Below are 21,303 nucleotides of genomic sequence, written 5' to 3'. Positions count from 1 at the left end.
CAAGACCAGACCCAGCACAGACCCCTGAGGAACACCACTGGTTACAGGCCTCCAACCGGACTCTGCACCACCAACAACGACCCTCTGCGCTCTGCCAGTCAGCCAGTTCTCAACCCACCTCACTGTCCACTCATCTATCCCACACTTCCTCAGCTTTGTTATAAGGATGTCGTGGGGGACAGTATCAAATGCCTTGCTGAAATCAAGGTAGACTACATCCACTGCTCTCCCCCCATCCACCCAGCCAGAGACAACATCATAGAAGGCTACCAGGTTGGTCAAGCACGACCTCCCCCTTGTGAACCCGTGCTGACTACTCCTGATAACCTCCTCTTCTTCCAGTTGTCTGGAGATGACATCCAGTACAAGCTGTTCCATCACCTTTCCAGGGACAGAGGTGAGGCTGACTGGCCTATAATTGCCAGTCTTCCTTGGGAAGCCATGCAGAAACCTTGCTGTATCTTGTTTCGAGACATTTCACACTTGCCTGACAGGAAATCAAACCCTTGCAAATTCTTGGAAACAGTATAATAACAGCTTGGTTGCTCTGCACTACACAAAATCTGGATGTCAAAAGGGGAGCCTCATGATTTCTGCAGAATGATCAGAAGTGCTAATAATGCTGTTAAGTAGCTATAGAAAGAACAAGTTATCATCTCTGGAAAAAAAAAAAAGAAAAAAAAAAAAAGACAATATCCTAATATGATTAATACTCTTTGTTTTTCTATATTTCAGACGTTATATGTATCCTCAGATGCAACAACTAATAGATCATGGAAATATTTAAAGGGATCGTTAATTTCTTTGACATTTCAGGAAAAATGCAACATTGACCAGACTTGTCAATCTTTAGTCCTAAACACTGTCATTTCAGATATATGGATTAAGCCATTAATGTGAAAAGAGCAGTGGAGGGAACAGAGTACTGTTATCAGGAGATTTCTGTAGTTCTTTTCTCTGTATAAAAAAAAATAATAGTAGCTGCCATGAACCACAAAGCAGTTTTTTCAGTTGTTACTGGAGTATCTATTTGAGGCACATGGTAGAAGAAGAGAACTCTACTGCTAAATTTAGAGGTTATTGATAGTTATAAGCCTTCTGGGAGAGAAGAAAACACAACAGAAGAGATTTGTGTTTGTTTACTTAGTTCAATTTAGAGTTTGAACCAAAAAAATGGGACACCAATGTTCCTGCTGCAGCACCCTGAAAATGTTTCTAATCTCTCCCATCACGAGAGAGTGAATATCTCAAGGACATCTGACAATCATCTTCTGCTAGAGGCTTAAATATTATCTTAATTATCTGTTTTCGCAGTTCTTATATAGTATGACACTTCTTGTGATGACCAAACTCATCCACTACTACATCAGAACTTCAGCAGAACACTATGTTCCTACACTACAGGAAGTGAGGTTTTGTTCAAATGCAACAGCCATAGGAACAGAAACAGAGTAAAGAAGCTGCTTACCTTACACACACATATATTGAACAATTGCTTATTTATTTATTTTTTTGCTAAGTGAAAGTTGATGGTTCCTCAAAAAAATTGTGTTACTGTGAAGTGTCTATATAATCAATGAATGTACAGATGTTATAATTAGGAAATATACCAGAGAGTTTGGCTAAGCAGTTATTATTCCAAAAGAGAATAGATAGAGTGCTTACCCATATCCTCTACTCCCTATGAAACTCCAAAGGAGCAATCTCCAGAAGACATCCTTCCTTACTGCTAGTCAGCTCTTAAATGGGTTCTAGAAGACGTGGAGCCTGCCTCCACCTCTTCTGACAGCACAGGTGAATTGCTTTCACCTGTGCTCCCAGGGCTGACTCATTGCTCACCTCAGGTGATCTATCAGAGGTTCAGACCATGATTCAGCAGTTCCCATACAGTGTCACATCTTAATTGAAGCTTTTTGGGGCTTTTGAATAGGATTCATGTGTCTAAATGCAAAATTTGGTTTTCTATATCTTTACACAAAACTTCCTCTGTATTATTCACTGAAGAGAAATAGATATTAATGCTTAAGTGCAGACAACCAAAATGGATCAGATGATCTAAATGAGTCTGTATCTATAAATAAACGATGATGACCGGCACGATACAGACACTACTACTACATCGTCATCTCATTTAGTGAGTACAGGGTCTCTTGCCCAGACTGGGAGAACTACAGCACCCAGACACAGCAGGTCTGTGAGCTGATTAATTCTGCTCACCAAGGTCCACCTTGGTAAAGACTGGTGAAGCACCATGCTGCTTTGCAGAGCAGGGGCTATCCATCCCAATATTTCCAAGCTGGCAATAGCTAATTTTGTTGCTGAATATTTTGTAGTCACCAAAATGTAATTCTGCAACATACTGCTGGCTCTTGCGTAGCTCATCTACACTACATTGGATCCCATAGGAAAGCACTTCCAAGAGGCTGATTTTGTGTTGTAACTGACCTTGCTGAGGAGCAAGGAGAGATAAGCGTAACTACTTCAAAGGCTGTCAATCAGAGATTTAACACTCATAGTCATTTCATGTTGCCTTTCCATCTTTAATTCACACAGGACTTAAAGACAAGATATTTCTATTTCATGCTTATTTGCTGATATTAGTGTCTAGGGAAAATTAACACATGTGAGTCTGAAACACTAAATTCCTGAAGTCCTAGATGGTTTAAGACTGAAATATCATTAAGTTTTATTGGCATCAGTATTCCCAGAGGTAAATTCCAGCTGTCTTAAATGTTACTTCTTTAATCAACTTTAACATGCTGACCCAGCAGCTCTACAACAGATTTTGAAAAATAATTGTATCTTTGGCATCATTTCAAGTCTGTATTTTTTTCAGAGATTAACTGCTCTTAGTCGATTTCTGAAGTATATAAAGCAAAACAAGTCTTTCCCAGCAGCAAACACATGTTAATTTCCATTTTGTCTGTTTTGTACTTCTGTTCTAATTAATACAAGGTCAAAACTTGCTCTTATTATATTTTCTCATATCCTTGCTATAAATGGCTGCAAAAAGATGCACTTCATTTTAGCAAAATACTTCATATATTCTCTGCATCTTATGGTTCTCATTAAAAAAAAGTCAAAATTTTTATTCACTCAGCACATTTTTTGCTTGAGATCATGAAAATAGTCTTGAAAATTCAAAGCTGATTATGGTGTTAGACATTTTTAAGTATTTTTTGAGCCAGAACTATATGTAGAACCATGAAAATTTTACAGGCATTTTAGAGGCAAATTTCAGATTTTGCATCTAAATTTAGGAAAATAATTTCAGATGAACAATATTTTGCTATTTGAAATTTCCTAATCCTTCATGATTTCAGTACAGAAAATAGATGCTTGGTACTTCTGTATTGGAAGGTCCCTAAAGAGTGATTATCATTGAATCATAGAATCATAGTATATCACAAGGTTGGAAACGACCTGTAAGATCATCTAGTCCAACTGTCTTCTCATTACCACTGCTACCAGTAACACTAAACCACATCTCCTAGCTCCTCATCCAGGCGCCTCTTGAACACTGCCAGGGACGGCGACTCCACCACCTCCCTGGGCAGCCATTCCAGTGCCTGACCACTCTGAGAGAAAAGGTTTTTCCTCATGTCCAACCTAAACCTCCTCTGGTACAACTTGCAGCCATTTCCCTGGGTCCTGTTCATTGCCTGGGAGAAGAGGCCAAATCCCTCTTCACCACATCTCCCTTCAGGAGGTTGTACAGTGCAACGAGGTCTCCCCTGAGCCTTCTCTTCTCCAGACTGAACAATCCCAGCTCCCTCAGCCGCTCCTCATAAGACTTGTGCTCCAGACCCCTCACCAGTTTCGTTGACCTTCTCTGGACATGTTCCAGGGCCTCAACATCTTTCCTGTAGTGAGGGGCCCAAAACTGAACACAGTACTCTAGGTGTGGCCTCACCAGTGCTGAGTAGAGGGGGATGATCACCTCCCTGCTCCTGCTGGCCACACTATTTCTAATGCAGGCCAGGATGCCGTTGGCCCTCTTGGCCACCTGGGCACACTGTTGGCTCATGTTCAGCTGAGCATCAACCAACACCCCCAGGTCCTTCTCTTCTTCACACTCATCCAGCCACTCATCCCCAAGCCTATAATGCTGCATGGAGTTGTTGTGCCCAAAATGCAGGACCCGACACTTGGCCTTGTTGAACCTCATCACATTCATATCAGCCCAGTGATCCAGCTTATTTAAATCCCTCTGAAGGGCCTTCCTACCCTCAGTGACTTACTTACAATAATCATGTTATTAAAATATTATTTTTGATTGGTGTCCCTGGTGATCCTCATTCCTATTAATTCTTTCATGTTCAATTCAGATCAGCTTTTTTTTTTTTTTTTTCCATAGGAATGAATATTGCAAAACTGCCAATTGGACAGGGGGATGTGCAGAATGTCCAGATTTCAACTGGAATCCTGCAGCTCAAGCTGGCTTAAAAACCATGATCCACCATATCACAGCTCACAAACTAGAGGCATCTCAGAGACTACAGTCAATATTTACTCACCATGCTCATCCAGTAATATGTTGTCAGGTTTGATATCCCTGTAAAATAAGAAAATGTATGCATTATAATTCATAGCAAAAGAAAATGTGCAATTTAAAAATGTTTTCCATATGATTGCAGGGGCCAAGTAACTTAAATTAGAGCAATGAAAATCATATCATATATAAAGGTAAATGATTTTTATCTACATTATTTACTGCCTTGAAAGCATGCATACTAAAGATGTTGCCTAGGTTTCTATTTCATATGTTTTTGTTTTCATATGGTTAGCATTGACAAAGATTTGGCTTTCAAGATGTATTTTACTCTTTAAAGTAGTGGGAACAACAAAATGGAAGATTCGCATCCTGGACGTGCCTGATTGCCTCAGGGACTCTGCATGTGACAAACACAAGAAATCAGTTAACTGGAAACATCACTGATCTACCCTTTCTGCCAGACCTACTAATCTGCCATGCTCATATGCATGAATCACTCACATATTGGAGAGTCCTGCTAGATCTTATACTACCCAAGCAGGTCTAGCAGCTCCCTTTTTAGCACTTGAATCTACACGTGTCTGCTTGTAATGGTAAATAGCAGGCTTGGAAAAGGGGTGGTGCTAAGGAAATGTGGGGTGTGATGTATCAAAACATCAGCTCAACTCTGATGCTCTTGGCACAAAGAAAAGACACTGGTTAGAGAGCCATGCTTGTCTTTTTAAGTTGACCTTTACTCTGCTGTCAAGAACAATGGAGACAACTTTTCTTCACCACTGCTGGACAGTGCCTTCACACTGGCAGCTCACACCTAATACAATTTTGAAGCAGTATTGCATTTCCTGAAGAGGAGATGCATTGATCTGCCTTGTGCAAAATATTTGCCTCTTGGGCTAAATTCTTCACAGATCCCAGAAGAGAAGGCATTGAAAAATGTATTCCAAAGATCTGTGTATTTTAATGCAGCCAAAGGATGACTTGATTATTCTGATTTAAAAATTTCACTATAAATCCTGTCTGAAATATGTACTTACACATATTTAGATTTCACTAACAAATTTTACCTAGTTTTCCCATGAATGGAATAAAGAGAAGAATGAAGTGTTGCAAAAGGATAATATTGCATCAGAAGTTTTTTTTTTTTTACTTTAAATGTAGAATGATTTCTGAAGGAAATGTCAGGAATAAGATAGCAATAACATCTGTATACATTATGTATGAAGTGACTTCGATATCTTTGTTGACAAAAGTCAACTTGCAGCCTAATACTATGAATTCCAGACTTTTTAGCTTTTCCTGAGAATCATATGAAAATATGAAGTACACAAAGATTATATTTACAGTTTGTGAAGCAAAAGCTGGGAAACAGAATAAATAAAGAATTGTTTTGAATCACGTTCTGCATAATATTGTAGGATGTGTGCGTGCATAAGGAAAATGATCTCACTATGCGTTACCATCTGGAATGAAAATTTATACTAATATTTCAGTGTGAACACCTGCTTTTCTTCTGTATAACTTACAGGCTATCTATAGTGGTCTGATTCAGGAGAAAGTTTGATATATACTTGTAATATAAAGAGGAGATCTCTCCTAGAATCCATGTCAGCCACAAATCTCTGATTTCTAACTTGTTTCTTTCCTCTTCCTCACACTCTCTTGGCACATAGCTTACCATATCAGAAACTCTCCTTACTCTGATTTCACGTGGTTGGCGTTATGAGATACAGATGAACTGTAGGTTTGAATAACTTTTTTATAAGACTTATCTTTGGTCGAATTAGCATAGGAAATGTTATACATTTTTATATGTAGTTTTATACGTGATCTCTCAGCTAATGAGACAGTTTTCGGAAAAGCTACTTCTCATCTGATATCAAATATATTTGCTAGTAATGAGCTGATCTCTAATTAGTGACAACTGTTTCCCAATAAGAGTTTGAACTGTGACTTCAACAGCTTTGTATCTGGCCCATGACTACAAAGTACACCATGATTTTCAGTGGAAATGAACTTGCAATTATGACTAATAACTATTGAATTAAATATTTAAAACTTTGTCTTTACAAGACTTAACAAGCATAATATGACTCTGCACTTCTCATATGGGTGAAAAATTGGAGTTACAGTCATATCCATGAGTGTCATTCTGTGGCTTGTTAATATCAGTGATAAATTCATTCTTCATACTGTTTTCAACAAACTGAGGAAAAAAACCCCAACTCTTAGAACTGGAATGATAAAATCATGAGTACTTCCCTGAGAATAAAACTGAGAGAAAGGAAATATTTGATTTTATGGGCTACTGTCAAGTCTATAGCAATATGTCTCCCAGGGATTGCTTATTACAACAAGTCCATGCCTTTTCACTTTTTTTTTTTTTAAGAAGATGATTTTAAACAATATGAATATCTATTATGGTTTTGCACTATTACATAGACTGTGTATTTTTATTGTCACCAGAAAAGACACTGACAAATCCACTAGTCAACCGCATATAGTGTCAAATATATCTTACATGCAGTTGTATCTGCAATGTTCAGTAAGCTGAGCAGTAAAAATTATACCTCTGCTTGTCTTTCTGTGACTAATGCAAGCAGTGGCTTATACTTGATACTGATTCTTACCTGAGGGATCTTTTCCATCACTGACTTTGCTCATTTTCTCTGAGGCAGGACCGCAGCTGGGGGCAGGGTGTATCAGCTTGCAGAGGTAACTTAATAGATTCATCTGTACCTGATGCAACTTGATAGACTCATCACCATGTCTCCAATCTCATATTTTTAAACTGACTTTACAGCAAGTAAATGTCATGGGCTAACCTAAACAAGAAGGGGAACAAGTTTCCTGTGTGTGTTTTTCCCCTTGAGCATAAGATACTACTGTTTTCAGATCACATGCCCGGAGTTGTCTATATGTGATATATGAGATATATGAGAAAATAAAGCACAAATTAACAGTAAAAAGTGTGCTTTCCAGTAGCAGTCTATTATGTAGTTATTCCCAGTCTACAGCACAGAACTCGAAGATCACCCCACTGGAGGCACCTTGTTGAAAGTTTCACAGACTGGAGAGGGATGAGCTCACAGTCATGTCTTTGCACCTTTAATACATTTGCCTTCAACAGAGTCCGTGTGAAGACTTGGAAAGTGTAGGAGCATTGCAGTTATGGATAGAGGATATATTCAGAATGGAAGGCTTGTGGTGTTCACCAAAAGGCAGCTAGTTCCTTTGAATAAATGCTCTTGTTAAATTCATTTATACAGTGAAAATGCTGTTTCTGTAGAGATATGGATTTAAAAGATAATAAATCTTTAGTTAAGCTGTTAAATTCAGAAATGTTTAATAAATGAAATTCTGTTTTGACTACACATCATCAGAAAAAGTTTTTCCTTTTAGCAAACTTGTTCAAATGGGGAAAAGAAGGATGTGAAATTCAGTTCCTTAACTTCAGGGTTTTCCTGTTGTTTATACTCCTAGCTGATATAATGAACTGAAATACTCATTTCATAATCCCAGTATATTGAACTAGCTCATTAGAAAATTCTAAAGACTTTCACAGACAGCAAGCTTACTCGTGTCCAGACTCAGAAAAGCCCTGGGCTACCTTCAAACCCATTCACCAACAACGGAGTTGTCTATAACTAATTTCTAAACCTTGACTTTCTCATTCTGTGCTGGTGCTACTCCAGTTCTTTTTATACACAGAGAAAACATAGAAATGGAAGCAGAAAAACCTTCAAAGTCTTCACTCACTGACAGGACAAGGTTATATATTGTAACTAATATAACAACCCAAAAAAGCAGAGTTGAAAAAAAATGAGAAAAAAAAGTTGGAAGTAATACAGTTCAGTTTCTACTTGTTGCTATTGCTTATGAAACCATTTCTGGCTTTCTTCATTCACCTAGCAAGAAACGTCAAATAAGGCTGCCTGAAGGATGGAAGTACCTTAAAAAGGTGCTTCATGTATTTTCCAAGTAATAATGAATAATTGATAATCTATTTGTATCTTTAATATCTAGGTCAAGTGGACACCGAAGACATTCTTTCTACATGGAGTAAAACAGTGAGTCACTCATATTCATTGCATATGTCAATCAGAGTCTCCTGAACTCACTTGAAAAGATTCTGTTGATTGTAAAGGACTAAAGCTCAAACATTTTCAGTTTTATTCACTGTTTCCATCCACATTCTTTCCAGGAATTACTAAGTTTGGTTAATAATTTTCTAAATTCAGAATTGGAAAGGTTGTGTAATTTCCATCCTTGGAGGTTTTCAAGACCTGACTAAATAAAAGTCAAGAAACCTGTTCTGATCTTACAGCTGACCCTGCTTTGTGCAGAACAGTGGACTCTTAACAGTTCTGGAGGTCCATTCCCACCTGAATTTTGAATCTATGAAACATAACACATCTAATTGTTCATCACTATTTTTCCTCTTCCTTTTGGCTAAAAACAAGTTCATGAAAGATTTATAAGGGACCTGGAAAGAATCTTTGGTATAGTCCAGTTAGTCCAGTGCAGATGGAAGCTAATCAGAGCTTCCACATATTCAAATCTATCCCAGGGCTTAAATACTCATGAAGAAAATAGTAGGAATAAATAGCCTATCTCTAGCATGAAAGGAGGTTAAAATTCAAATGCTCTGCAATTCACTGTAGTTTTAACATAATGCGAATTAACTATGTGACATAGAAAAAAATCAGCTGATAAGGAGTCTGAGAAATCTCAATAAGAGTGTGAAAATTAGGTGAATATATTGCCAGTACCAGATAAAACGACTAGAAGAGAATGATCTTCATTGCTCTAAAAGGAAGAAGCCACACTTGTGTTCCTTATATAAATAGTCATATAAAAGAAGACTGCAAAGCATATGGTGATGCTATTTACTGTAAAGCTTGAAATCCAGAGCTATCTCCAAAAAAGTTCCACATGTACTGCTATGAAGTAACAGCCAGGACATTGTCACTTTTCATTCCTTTTTGTCTCTATTGGGCTTCAAATATTAATCTAGAAAGGACAGGCTTGTGGCTGATGAAATCAACCATGCTTTGCTCAGTTTACCTAAGGAAATATTGAAAAATGTATAATGATATAAAACAGTGTTAGGTTCCTCAAGCTATCTGATTTCACAGTTTTTGAAATAAAGCACCGAAAAAAGAAAAGATCTTGGAAGGCTGAACAACTACAAATTAAAAAGGAATGGCTGAGAGGAAACAACAAATAGATTAGAGTTGTTTAGTTAATGAAAGAGACCTGTAAGATGTGATGTGACAGGCGTATCATATATAAATAGTATGTAGATGGTCAATAGAGCTTTTCTATTTGCTTTTGGAACATGACAGAAATGTTCATATTTCATATAAATGAACAAAATAAACAAGGTTTTATTTGTACAACTGAGATTAAACTCAAGTTGATTACTGCAAGACATACTTGCATAAAAATGCTAAGGAGGCCTAAAGAAAACTTCAGATGTGAATAACAGAACCACCAGCTTGCGTTCCTACAGCTAATATTAATCTGATTCCAGAAAATCCTTCTATAGCAAATGCAGATGCTAGCTTCTCTTCATCGTTTTGAAATACTTCAACAATTATGTTGAATGCAAGGTCTATTCTTGCTCTTAAACAGAATTGAAAAACTAACTGCCCATCTGTTTTATTGTCATGGTTCTATGTTTTTTTGTTGTTGTTGTTTTTGATTTTTTGTTTTTGGGTTTCAGTATTCCACATCAAAACATCATGTAGTGTACGGGGCATTAAAGTGTCACTGCCCCAATTCCAAGTACCTATCCCTGTACATTACAGCAGTCACGGGATCTGACCCTTCCGGGTGGGGGGTGCGCTCTCTTACTGCCTTGCAGTGGGTGCTGGAGGGTGCTTTCCTAGCCGTTCCAAGCTTTACAGGTTTGAATCGGTCCCGGGAACTCTCTCTCTCTCATCTTGTCTGATTTATTAATCTCAATTTCAATTAAATTGTATATATTGTGTTATTTTGTATTCCAATATTATAGTAAAATAAGTTTTCCTCCATAGATTGTTGCCGCTGCTCTTTTCCTCCCTTCCTTCCTTCCCATTTTTGTGGGACTGGGGTGGGGGGGGAGGGCAGAGGCCTGTCGCCCCTGTCACGGACATAGATTGATCTGGTCAACTCTGTGACAGATTTTTGGCGCCCAACGTGGGGCCACTGCTTTTTAGCTTTTAGAACGAATCTCTTTTTCTCTCTGCTCTTAGAGAGCTTCGTTAGGGAGCATTATCAGTAGTTCAGGTTTCTGTGCTGGAAAACCTGACCTTGAAAGATTAGGCGTACTGCCAGTGTTCTGGGATATTTGTAAACTTTGAGCACTACTTAGTCTGGGTAGTGCCTTTTTTTTCTTTTTTTTTTTTCCCTCCTCTTGTTAGCTTCAATTTATTAACCCCTTTTTAGCAAGCACCAGTGATGAACCCACTCGTTATCGTGGGGGTGCTGGGTAAAGGATTTAAAGCAATGGTGTTACTCACAACCTACTGGCCAATAATCCATCTCACACTTGTGTGTTGTGGAATTGCATTCATATATAACTACCTAAGGGCACTGATGGAGACACCTATGTTTTACCTACTTGCAATGTGGTATGATTTGAATTTTGACATTTACATCCCAGAAGGAATGGCTAATTTCACAAACAGCTACATCCCAGAAGGAATGGCTAATTTCACAAACAATTACATCCCAAATGGAATAGCTAATTTTACAAACAACACGATGTTCAGACCAGTCTCTGGGTTTTCTTCCCGGTTTGTCAAACGTTTTTCAAATCTTGAATTAATACTCATGTTGGTGTGCGTGTCATCAATTCTACTGAATGTACTCCAACGCATTTGTAATAAGGAGTTTCCTCCAAAACTAGAGAATGATGACTGGCAGGGAATATGGAGAGGTTTAGGAAAGGTCTTAGAAGCATGGGGACCCGCAGTGTCATGGGTTTTACTCTTGAACACCTGTGAGATCCTGAGAAACTAAGCCAGTATTTGAGTCAGGGGCTATGCGGCTTACATAAATCTAAGGAGGTACAACTTATTTGGGGTTTGGCTTGTGCTTACCGTGCCCTATATAATACCATTCTGGAGAGAGAGAGTTTCCGAGCTGAGGTTCAAGACAAAGGGGAAAATCCCCAAGTTAAATCTAATCAATCACAGGAGACACCAGTAACAATACCAGTTGCTCCTGTGGAGGGCAAGAAATGGAAACGAGTGTCTTCGCGTCTTGAACGAAAAAGAGAAGAGGAGGAGGAGGAGGCAGAGGAAGATCCAGGCGAGGGGCCCTCCTCAGAACCACCACCATCGCGAAAGGCAAAAGGGAAAACTAAGAGACATGCAGAAGAGAGTGATGAAGAGGAAATCTCTATTACTACTCGCCGGCCTCTAAAGATGACTGAAATCCAAGGTTCAAGAAAGGAGTTTACACGGCACCCGAATGAAAGTCTTGTTTCCTGGTTGGTTCGCTGTTGGGACAGTGGGGCCCATAGCTTATCTCTGGATGGTAATGAAGCTCGCCAGCTAGGTGCCATTGCCAGAGATCCAGCTATTGATAGAGGAATTAGTCGGTGTTTGGATGAAACTGCCTCCCTCTGGGAACGAGTGTTAATAGCCGTGAAGGAAAAGTATCCCTTCAAAAACGGTTTGAAGATTGCGATGAAAAAATGGGATACAGTTGAAAAGGGTATCCAGTATTTGAGGGAAATAGGTGTGGTGGAAATGTTGTATGACCCTAACTTTGTTCCTAACCTACCACAACAAAACCGCGACCCTGAAAGAGTGAGGACAACGCCTGAGATATGGCAGAAACTCGTGACAACAGCGCCGGACAAATATGCCTCTACACTAATGTCAGCGTGTGACAGATACAACGAACAACAGAGAACGCCCTTAATTTATGAATTAATTCTTACGCTCCAAAACTATCAACAGTTGCTATCCCCCATTCATGCTGCTGTAGCTGCTATCTCAAAAGTGACGGACCAACTGAATGAAACGCGGCAGCAAATGTCTCAACTGATTAACCGTGACAAACCTGTAGCAGTATCAGAGATGCTTGATGAAGATCAGGATAATCAAATGAGTCTAGCGAAGGAGGTGAAGGAGATGATGAAATTTATGCGAGCCCACCTAATTAAAGACGATGAACCTTCCTTCTCACGTGCACCATCAAAAATCTCAGCTGTTAGAGGCAGACGCTCTCCAGCTCAAGTAAGGGGTAATACACCGCGAATTGCCTTATGGTATTACCTACGTGACCATGGAGAAGACATGAGGAAGTGGCACGGTCAACCTACTCCTGTACTACGAGCCCGGGTGAAAGAATTACAAGGCAGATCAACCACCAGTGCAGTTGCTCCAGTTACCACAGGTAATGAATAGAGGGGCCCTGCCCTCAGTCAGGGGGGGGAAAGGGATAATAGAGTATATTGGACTGTGTGGATTCGATGGCCTGGCACATCAGAACCACTGAAATATAAGGCCCTGGTGGACACTGGTGCACAGTGCACTCTGATGCCCTCGAGTCATAAAGGGACAGAATCAATCCATATTTCTGGAGTGACCGGGGGCTCTCAAGAATTGACTGTGTTGGAGGCTGAGATAAGCCTCACTGGTAAGGACTGGCAAAAACATCCTATTGTGACGGGCCCAGGGGCTCCATGTATACTAGGTATTGATTATCTCAGAAGGGGGCATTTCAAGGATCCTAAGGGGTATCGATGGGCCTTTGGAATAGCTGCTGTGGACACAGACAACATTAAGCAGCTGTCTGTTTTGCCTGGCCTGTCAGAAGATCCGTCTGTTGTGGGGCTGCTGCGAGTAAAAGAGCAACACGTACCGATTGCTACAAAAATGGTGCACAGGCGGCAGTACCGCACCAACAGGGATTCTTTGCTCCCCATTCATAAGTTAATTCGTCAACTAGAGAGCCAGGGAGTGATCAGCAAAACTCACTCGCCTTTTAACAGCCCCATATGGCCAATGCGTAAAGCCAGTGGAGAATGGAGGCTGACGGTGGACTACCGTGGCCTGAATGAAGTCACACCCCCACTGAGTGCTGCTGTGCCGGACATGTTAGAACTCCAGTATGAACTGGAGTCAAAAGCAGCCAAATGGTATGCCACCATTGACATTGCTAATGCCTTCTTTTCCATTCCTTTGGCCAAAGAATGTAAGCCACAGTTTGCTTTCACATGGAGGGGCGTTCAGTATACCTGGAACCGTTTGCCCCAGGGGTGGAAACACAGCCCAACCATTTGCCATGGGTTGATCCAAACTGTATTGGAACAGGGCAGTGCTCCTGAGCACCTGCAGTACATTGATGACATCATTGTGTGGGGCGATACAGCAGAAGAAGCCTTCACGAAAGGAGAGCGAATAATCCAAATTCTTCTGAGTGCTGGTTTTGCTATTAAGCGAAGCAAAGTGAAAGGACCTGCCCAGGAGATTCAGTTCCTAGGTATAAAGTGGCAAGATGGCCGTCGTCACATCCCGACAGATGTGATCGACAAAATCACTGCTATGTCTCCACCCACTAGCAAAAGAGAGACACAATCTTTTCTGGGTGCAGTGGGATTTTGGAGAATGCATGTTCCAAACTACAGCCTCATTGTAAGCCCCCTTTATTATGTGATGCGAATGAGAAATGAGTTTACATGGGGCCCTGAGCAGCAGCAGGCTTTTGAACAGATTAAACAGGAGATAGCCCGTGCCGTGGCCCTAGGGCCAGTACGGACGGGACAGGGTATAAAGAACATCCTCTATACCGCTGCTGGAGAGAACGGTCCCACTTGGAGTTTGTGGCAAAGAGCCTCAGGAGAGACCCGAGGCCGACCCCTGGGATTCTGGAGTCGGGCGTACAGGGGGTCGGAAGAGGGCTACACTCCAACTGAGAAGAAGATCTTAGCTGCATATGAGGGGGTTCGGGCTGCTTCTGAAGTAGTCGGTACTGAAACACAGCTCCTTCTGGCACCTCGACTGCCAGTGTTGAACTGGATGTTTAAAGGAAAGGTTCCCTCCACCCATCATGCTACTGATGCCACTTGGAGCAAGTGGATTGCACTGATTACACAACGAGCACGGATGGGGAACCTCAGCCGTCCAGGAATCCTAGAGGTCATCATGGACTGGCCTGAAGGTAAAAAGTTTGGAACACCACCAGGAGAAGAAGTAGCTCGTGCTAAAGAGGCCCCACCATACAATGAACTACCAGAGAATGAAAAGAAATATGCCCTGTTCACAGACGGATCGTGTCGTATTGTGGGGAAGCATCGCAGGTGGAAATCTGCTGTGTGGAGCCCCACACGACAAGTTGCAGAGGCCACTGAAGGGAAAGGAGAATCAAGCCAATTTGCAGAGGTAAAGGCCGTCCAGCTGGCCTTAGATGTTGCTGAACGGGAGAGGTGGCCAATGCTCTATCTCTACACTGACTCATGGATGGTAGCAAATGCCTTATGGGGGTGGTTACAGCAGTGGGAGCAAAATAACTGGCAAAGAAGGGGTAAACCTATTTGGGCTGCTGAACTGTGGAAAGACATTGCTGCCCGAACAAAGACTATAGTTGTAAAGGTGCGCCATGTAGATGCTCATGTGCCCAAGAGTCGGGCTACTGAAGAGCAGCAAAACAACCATCAGGTAGACCGAGCTGCCAAAATTGAGGTGGCTCAAATAGACCTGGACTGGCAGAACAAGGGTGAATTATTTCTAGCTCGATGGGCCCATGAGACCTCAGGTCATCAAGGGAGAGATGCAACATACAAATGGGCTAGAGACCGAGGGGTGGACTTAACTATGGATGCCATTGCACAGGTTATTCATAACTGTGAAACATGTGCCATCATCAAACAAGCCAAGAGGATGAAACCTCTCTGGGAGGAAGGGCGATGGCAAAAGTATAAATATGGGGAGGCATGGCAGGTTGATTATATCACCTTGCCACGATCTCGCAATGGTAAGCATTATGTGCTTACTATGGTGGAGGCAACCACTGGGTGGCTCGAAACATATGCAGTACCCCATGCTACCGCCCGAAACACCATACTGGGTCTCGAGAAACAAGTCCTGTGGCGACATGGCACCCCAGAAAGAATTGAGTCAGATAATGGGACTCATTTCAAAAATTCTCTTGTAAATACTTGGGCCAAAGATCATGGCATCGAGTGGATTTACCATATTCCCTATCATGCACCAGCCTCTGGTAAAATTGAACGATACAATGGATTGTTAAAAACGATGCTAAAAGCACTGGGTGGCGGAACATTTAAGCACTGGGAGAAACATTTGGCAGAAGCTACCTGGTTAGTCAATACCAGAGGATCTATCAATCGTGATGGTCCTAACCAATCCAGTTCCCTACATACCGTAGAGGGAGATAAAGTCCCTGTTGTACATGTAAAGAACATGTTAGGAAAGGCAGTTTGGTTTCTTCCAGCATCTGGAAAGGGCAAACCTCTCCGTGGTACAGTTTTTGCCCAGGGACCAGGATCCACTTGGTGGATAATGCAGAAGAATGGGGATGTCCAATGTGTACCACAAGGAAACTTGATGCCGGGGGAGTGCAGTCAGTAATTCTATGTATATACATATATATATATATAGCCATGTGTGAGTAGTGCATTTTAATCATTTTTTGTTTGTATATATGTATATATATTTTAAGCATGATGTAACGATGTAGAATAAGGGGTGGAATGTCATGGTTCTATGTTTTTTTTGTTGTTGTTGTTTTTGATTTTTGTTTTTGGGTTTCAGTATTCCACATCAAAACATCATGTAGTGTACGGGGCATTAAAGTGTCACTGCCCCAATTCCAAGTACCTATCCCTGTACATTACAGCAGTCACGGGATCTGACCCTTCCGGGTGGGGGGTGCGCTCTCTTACTGCCTTGCAGTGGGTGCTGGAGGGTGCTTTCCTAGCCGTTCCAAGCTTTTCAGGTTTGAATCGGTCCCGGGAACTCTCTCTCTCTCATCTTGTCTGATTTATTAATCTCAATTTCAATTAAATTGTATATATTGTGTTATTTTGTATTCCAATATTATAGTAAAATAAGTTTTCCTCCATAGATTGTTGCCGCTGCTCTTTTCCTCCCTTCCTTCCTTCCCATTTTTGTGGGACTGGGGTGGGGGGGGAGGGCAGAGGCCTGTCGCCCCTGTCACGGACATAGATTGATCTGGTCAACTCTGTGACATTTATTCTGCAAACATACAATGACTACTGTCTTTGATTCTGCCATTTAAAATTTTGTAAATTCCTGCTTTTGCCTATATTTTCTCTTTATTACATCAAAAGGTTTTATATGTTGTTTTGTTTCTAACAAAGGGACAGCTATTCATCTCCAGTTCAGGCTTCTTTTTAATATGATCAGAGGAGTGCTTTCAACTATAACAATGTTGAATGGGTTTTAATTTACGTACGTAATAACCTCTAATCCTTTAATTGGTATCAATCAGAATCCAAAGTACATTCTTTCACCTTTATGACTGACGGATTTTTTTTGCCTTGTTGGCTCAAAGCAGAATTTAAAGTACTGTTGCATTTTCATTCTCCTGATCTTCTAAAATCCCACAGTAACAACTGTGAGCATCTCAGTTGATAGCAGTTTACTAGCGTGACTCATTAGTGATATTTTCACTTTTAAATGAAATCTGTTTTTCTCTAAATGTGGAAGGGTGAGTTTTCAACTATTCACTTAAACCAAGTTAACCAAGGATAACTTACAGAAAAAACTCACTTGTGTACCAACTCATGAAATGAAGACTTACATATTTAAAATACACTTCCATCCACTTTCATTTGAATTGACAGAAAACATACTTTTATTCAAAAGACAGAAACTAGAATACAAAGAACAAGTGCAAGATAAACAAGAGAGGTTCAGACTGGCTACAAAGAAAAACAACCACAGTTAGGACATTTAAGCAGTGAAACAGGCTGTCTAGAGAGGGTGTGAATTCCCTGCCTGACATAAAGCCCTAGAAAGCCTGGTCTGACCTTGCACTCTATTGTGCTTTGTGCTGGAAGTTGGACTAGAAATCCCTTGAAGTTCCTTCCAACCTTAATGTTTCCTATTTCTATAGATGAGTTCTGCAGGGAGTAAAAAGGGCTATCGTTGCCTTACAGTTTGGCAGTAGGAACTGAATAGTTTCCTATAAATTACCTTACCTGCTTATGAACCTCCTCCAGGGGCAGTGGGAATGCCTACTGCCTGATAACAAAACTCCATGGTCATTAGAGATGCTCACCTCAGTCTGGATGAGATGGACCTAAATCTGTATGCGTATCATAGACTTCACTGTAATGCAGCTCATGTCCCTGAAGAACGCTAAGACTTTTTCCTTGGGATCATGTCTCTAAATATTTAACAAATTAAAAGTACTTTACACTCTCAGAAGAATCACAGAATCACAGAATCACCAAGGTTGGAAAAGGCCGCCAAGATCACCCAGTCCAACCACCCACCTATTGCCAATAGTACTCACTAAACCATGTCCCTCAACACAAAATCCAAACATTCCTTGAATACTTCCAGGATCGGTGACTCCACCACCTCCCTGGGCAGCCCATTCCAGTGCTTGACCACTCTTTCAGAAAAGTAGTATTGCCAGAAAAGTAGTATTTTCGATAAGGATACAAAGGAAGCAACATCCAAAGACTCTTGAAGTCAATGGAAGGACTAAACTGGCCTCAGTAGATATTGTTTAATCCCTAACAGTTTTCTTGTGTTTTTTGTTTTTTTTTTCTCTTTAGAGCTGACTATCTAACGGTCTATTTTATAGGATAAATCTTGAAAAACTAAATATAAATGTTTAAGTAAGTTCTTCTATTTTCTTAATTATACAGCTTATTTCTTATATTAATATTTTTTCTCTAGGCATTTGAATTTACTGGTTTTTGCTTCTGACCAGCATCTTTCCTTATTTCAAGAAATACTCAATGGTATTAAAATACTGGTTTTAAAACAATGGTATTACTTCCTATCAGAGGGATAGGAATTAAAGACTTTCAACCGCTAAAGACCTCTGATTGCTGGTTCACATTCCCCTCTCTTAGCTCCCACTAGTAATCACTGCCCTGTACTGTCCTTTCCTAAAAAGACCTTCAGAGTCATCTGCTCCTGCTCTAATGAATGCCATACCATGATGTGACTCTGTGAATCACTGTAATTTTGGAATTTGAAGATTTCAGTAGAACGGGAAATTAGTTGAGAACATGTGGTGGTGGATCATGATAGATCTGGGAAGAAGTATGCACCTTTTTTAGCTGTTTTTCTCTTGAGTAGAGAGAAAACTCTTGCACGGTTGAGATTTGCTAATTCTGCTTGAAAGAAAAATAAACTGTTATTTAGCACTAGGGTGTGCATGCATTGATTTATCTTCTGAGAAGTAAAGGGTGAAATAATTGACTCAGTCAACTCCACCATTTCCATATGAACTTTCTGGAGACTTGCACACAGTGTCAAAGGGCAATGCTTACAGTGTGCCGTTCTAGTCCAAAATGTCAAAAAACTAAAGTATTAGCTAGTCTATACTCTACCCAATGGAACTTATTTATTCAGTCCTATCTCCATCGAGGAAACAAAAAATCTCAAAAATTTGCATTTCAGACTCCAAGTGAGACATGGAGACAAATTTATAGTTTTGCAGTGATTTTCCAAATAGAGCTTCAGAATCGTCAAATACCAGTAGAAGTTTCTACTGATTGCTCTTTTTCAAAAAAATATGAATGTGGATATGGGCAGACAGATATCAGATATCTTTAAAAACATTAACTCCTTTCCCCGCAGAAAGACTCAGACTAACAAACATTACAACTGGTAAGGAGCTGTTATTTTATCGGTGTGTTTTAACTATTGTAAAATATTTTAATTGCATGTTCGTAGTACTCACAAAGGCAAAAACTAAATTTAAAAATTAATACAATCATACCGAATTCTGTGTAAAAAAAATCAGTAAACATTTCAAGGCCTGAAAAGTATTCAATATTACTGAAAAAAAACTTTGCCAAGATTCTATATTTCAGCCTCAAATAATATACTTAGCACCAAGCAGAAATATGTGGGCTTGTTATCATACAAACTGTGACACATTACCAGTGAGATCTAAGTGCTCCAAATTTGGTAGGACTTGCAAAAATAAACCATTTTTTAATTGGGCTTTACTATTTAAATTCCTCTGTGTTATTTTAAATTTTGTATTTTCTCTGCAATTCCAGTTTCCAAGGCTTTAGTTCAGAAAATAAATGAATGGATGAATAAAATATATCCATAAGTGCTTTCAACTATTTATCTGGTAGCATCCAGTCATATGATGCTAATCAGAATTCTATCACCATTTCCCATTGAGAAGTTTCTATCTTGTTTGGAAACAAAACCATTCTCTGATGCACATGCAAGATATAATTGCTGCAGTAATCATACAATAAACGTAAAAAACTCATTAGTGAAGGTCTCTGAGGCCCCCACCTTTCTCAATTTACTTCTAAAGTGAGTATGGACACCCAGATCCAGATTTTGGATTGTCATATCTATGGAAACAAGTTACTTTGATGCCAAGCGTTCTAGTACCAAGCATTCCTTTTCGGCTTAATGCTTCATTTTAGCAGGTGTCCATGAAGAACTTAAATTTTCTTATCACTTGCAATAGTCTTTTTTTTTTATAGCTCTTACAATGATGCTAGTGAGGAAGCAACCCAAACATGCTAATTTACAAATGCTTCGACTGGAACAATCTTGTTATTTTCCAATTATATTTCCATTTCGAAACTACAATTATGACAATATGTTCAATTCTCTACTTGTAACAATAGGTGGCAGTAATAAAATCTTCATTTGTCTGTATAGCCAGTGGGAACACTTTCAAGTATGGATTAGAGAAATAATTGCAGTATTTATTGTTATTATGGGTTGAAGATAACAGGCCAAGGAACATGAATTTTATACTGAGCCTTTTGCTTTTCTGAGTACGTACAGACAGATAAGTCTTCTTTGGACAGGTTTGGCTCCTGAACTTGCATGGGAACCAGATTAAAATAGAAATATTTAATACAGAACATATGATTATCTGCAGTTGCAATAATAATAGATAAAGATTCTTATATGCTATAAAGATTATAAAGATTTGACCAAAGAAATACACGAACCTATACTTTGAATCGTCTATGTTGCACACCATAATATTTAAAAACTGTACCACGGCAGCTGTATAAACTGAGCTTTTGCATTACACAACCCACGCTGTGATACCCAGGATTCCTCTTGTGGTTACAGAGGTTCTTTTCTAAGTGAGCATTACCCAACCTAAATGACTTGCATGCAATCCGGTGGTTAGCTTTCATTTTCCCTGAAGGACTCAACAACAGAAGAGTCCTTCCTTTACTACAGACACTTTATAGAGCTAATGCTGGATGTACCTTGTACCTTGCATTTTTGGATGTCTGAGAGGAACCTTGAACAATAGTCCACACTGATGGCATGGTATATCATGCACAGGAAAAGGAAAATCCTAAGGTTTCAGGTTGCCAGTAAGTGCCAGGGTAGTCATCTCTTCAAGGCAGCAGTGAAACATCCCATCAGGAACATTTTCTGCTGCTCTGAGTTTCAGCAGCACAACATAGCAGGGAGAAGGGCTATAGAATTGTGAGCAGAAAACAATAATATATGTGCAAGTGATGCTGTCTTGTTCTTTCTAATCTGAAACTCCAAATGCTAGCATGAATGTCAGGTTCCCCACTACCCTCACTATCATCATCATTTCCTTAATAAAGTAGCAAGTATTTAGTCCTTTATTTA

At 39.9% G+C, this 21,303-nt stretch overlaps 1 protein-coding gene across 2 annotated transcripts in view; it reads right to left on the bottom strand.

The window, feature by feature from the left end:
• The window catches only part of STK32B (serine/threonine kinase 32B), a gene marked incomplete at both ends in the record, with an annotated part of 157,272 nt that overhangs the window by 44,321 nt on the left and 91,648 nt on the right, over positions 1-21,303 (bottom strand). For both annotated transcript variants that reach the window (XM_079534851.1, XM_079534852.1), the window contains one exon: positions 4,518-4,555. In XM_079534851.1, the coding sequence (XP_079390977.1) occupies positions 4,518-4,555 (38 nt within the window). The remainder of the gene's footprint in view (positions 1-4,517; positions 4,556-21,303) is intronic.

Source organism: Tetrao urogallus (assembly GCF_951394365.1).
Source record: "Tetrao urogallus genome assembly, chromosome: 4".
NCBI classification, from domain to species: Eukaryota; Metazoa; Chordata; class Aves; order Galliformes; family Phasianidae; genus Tetrao; species Tetrao urogallus.
This window is presented reverse-complemented; position numbering and strand designations above follow the sequence as displayed.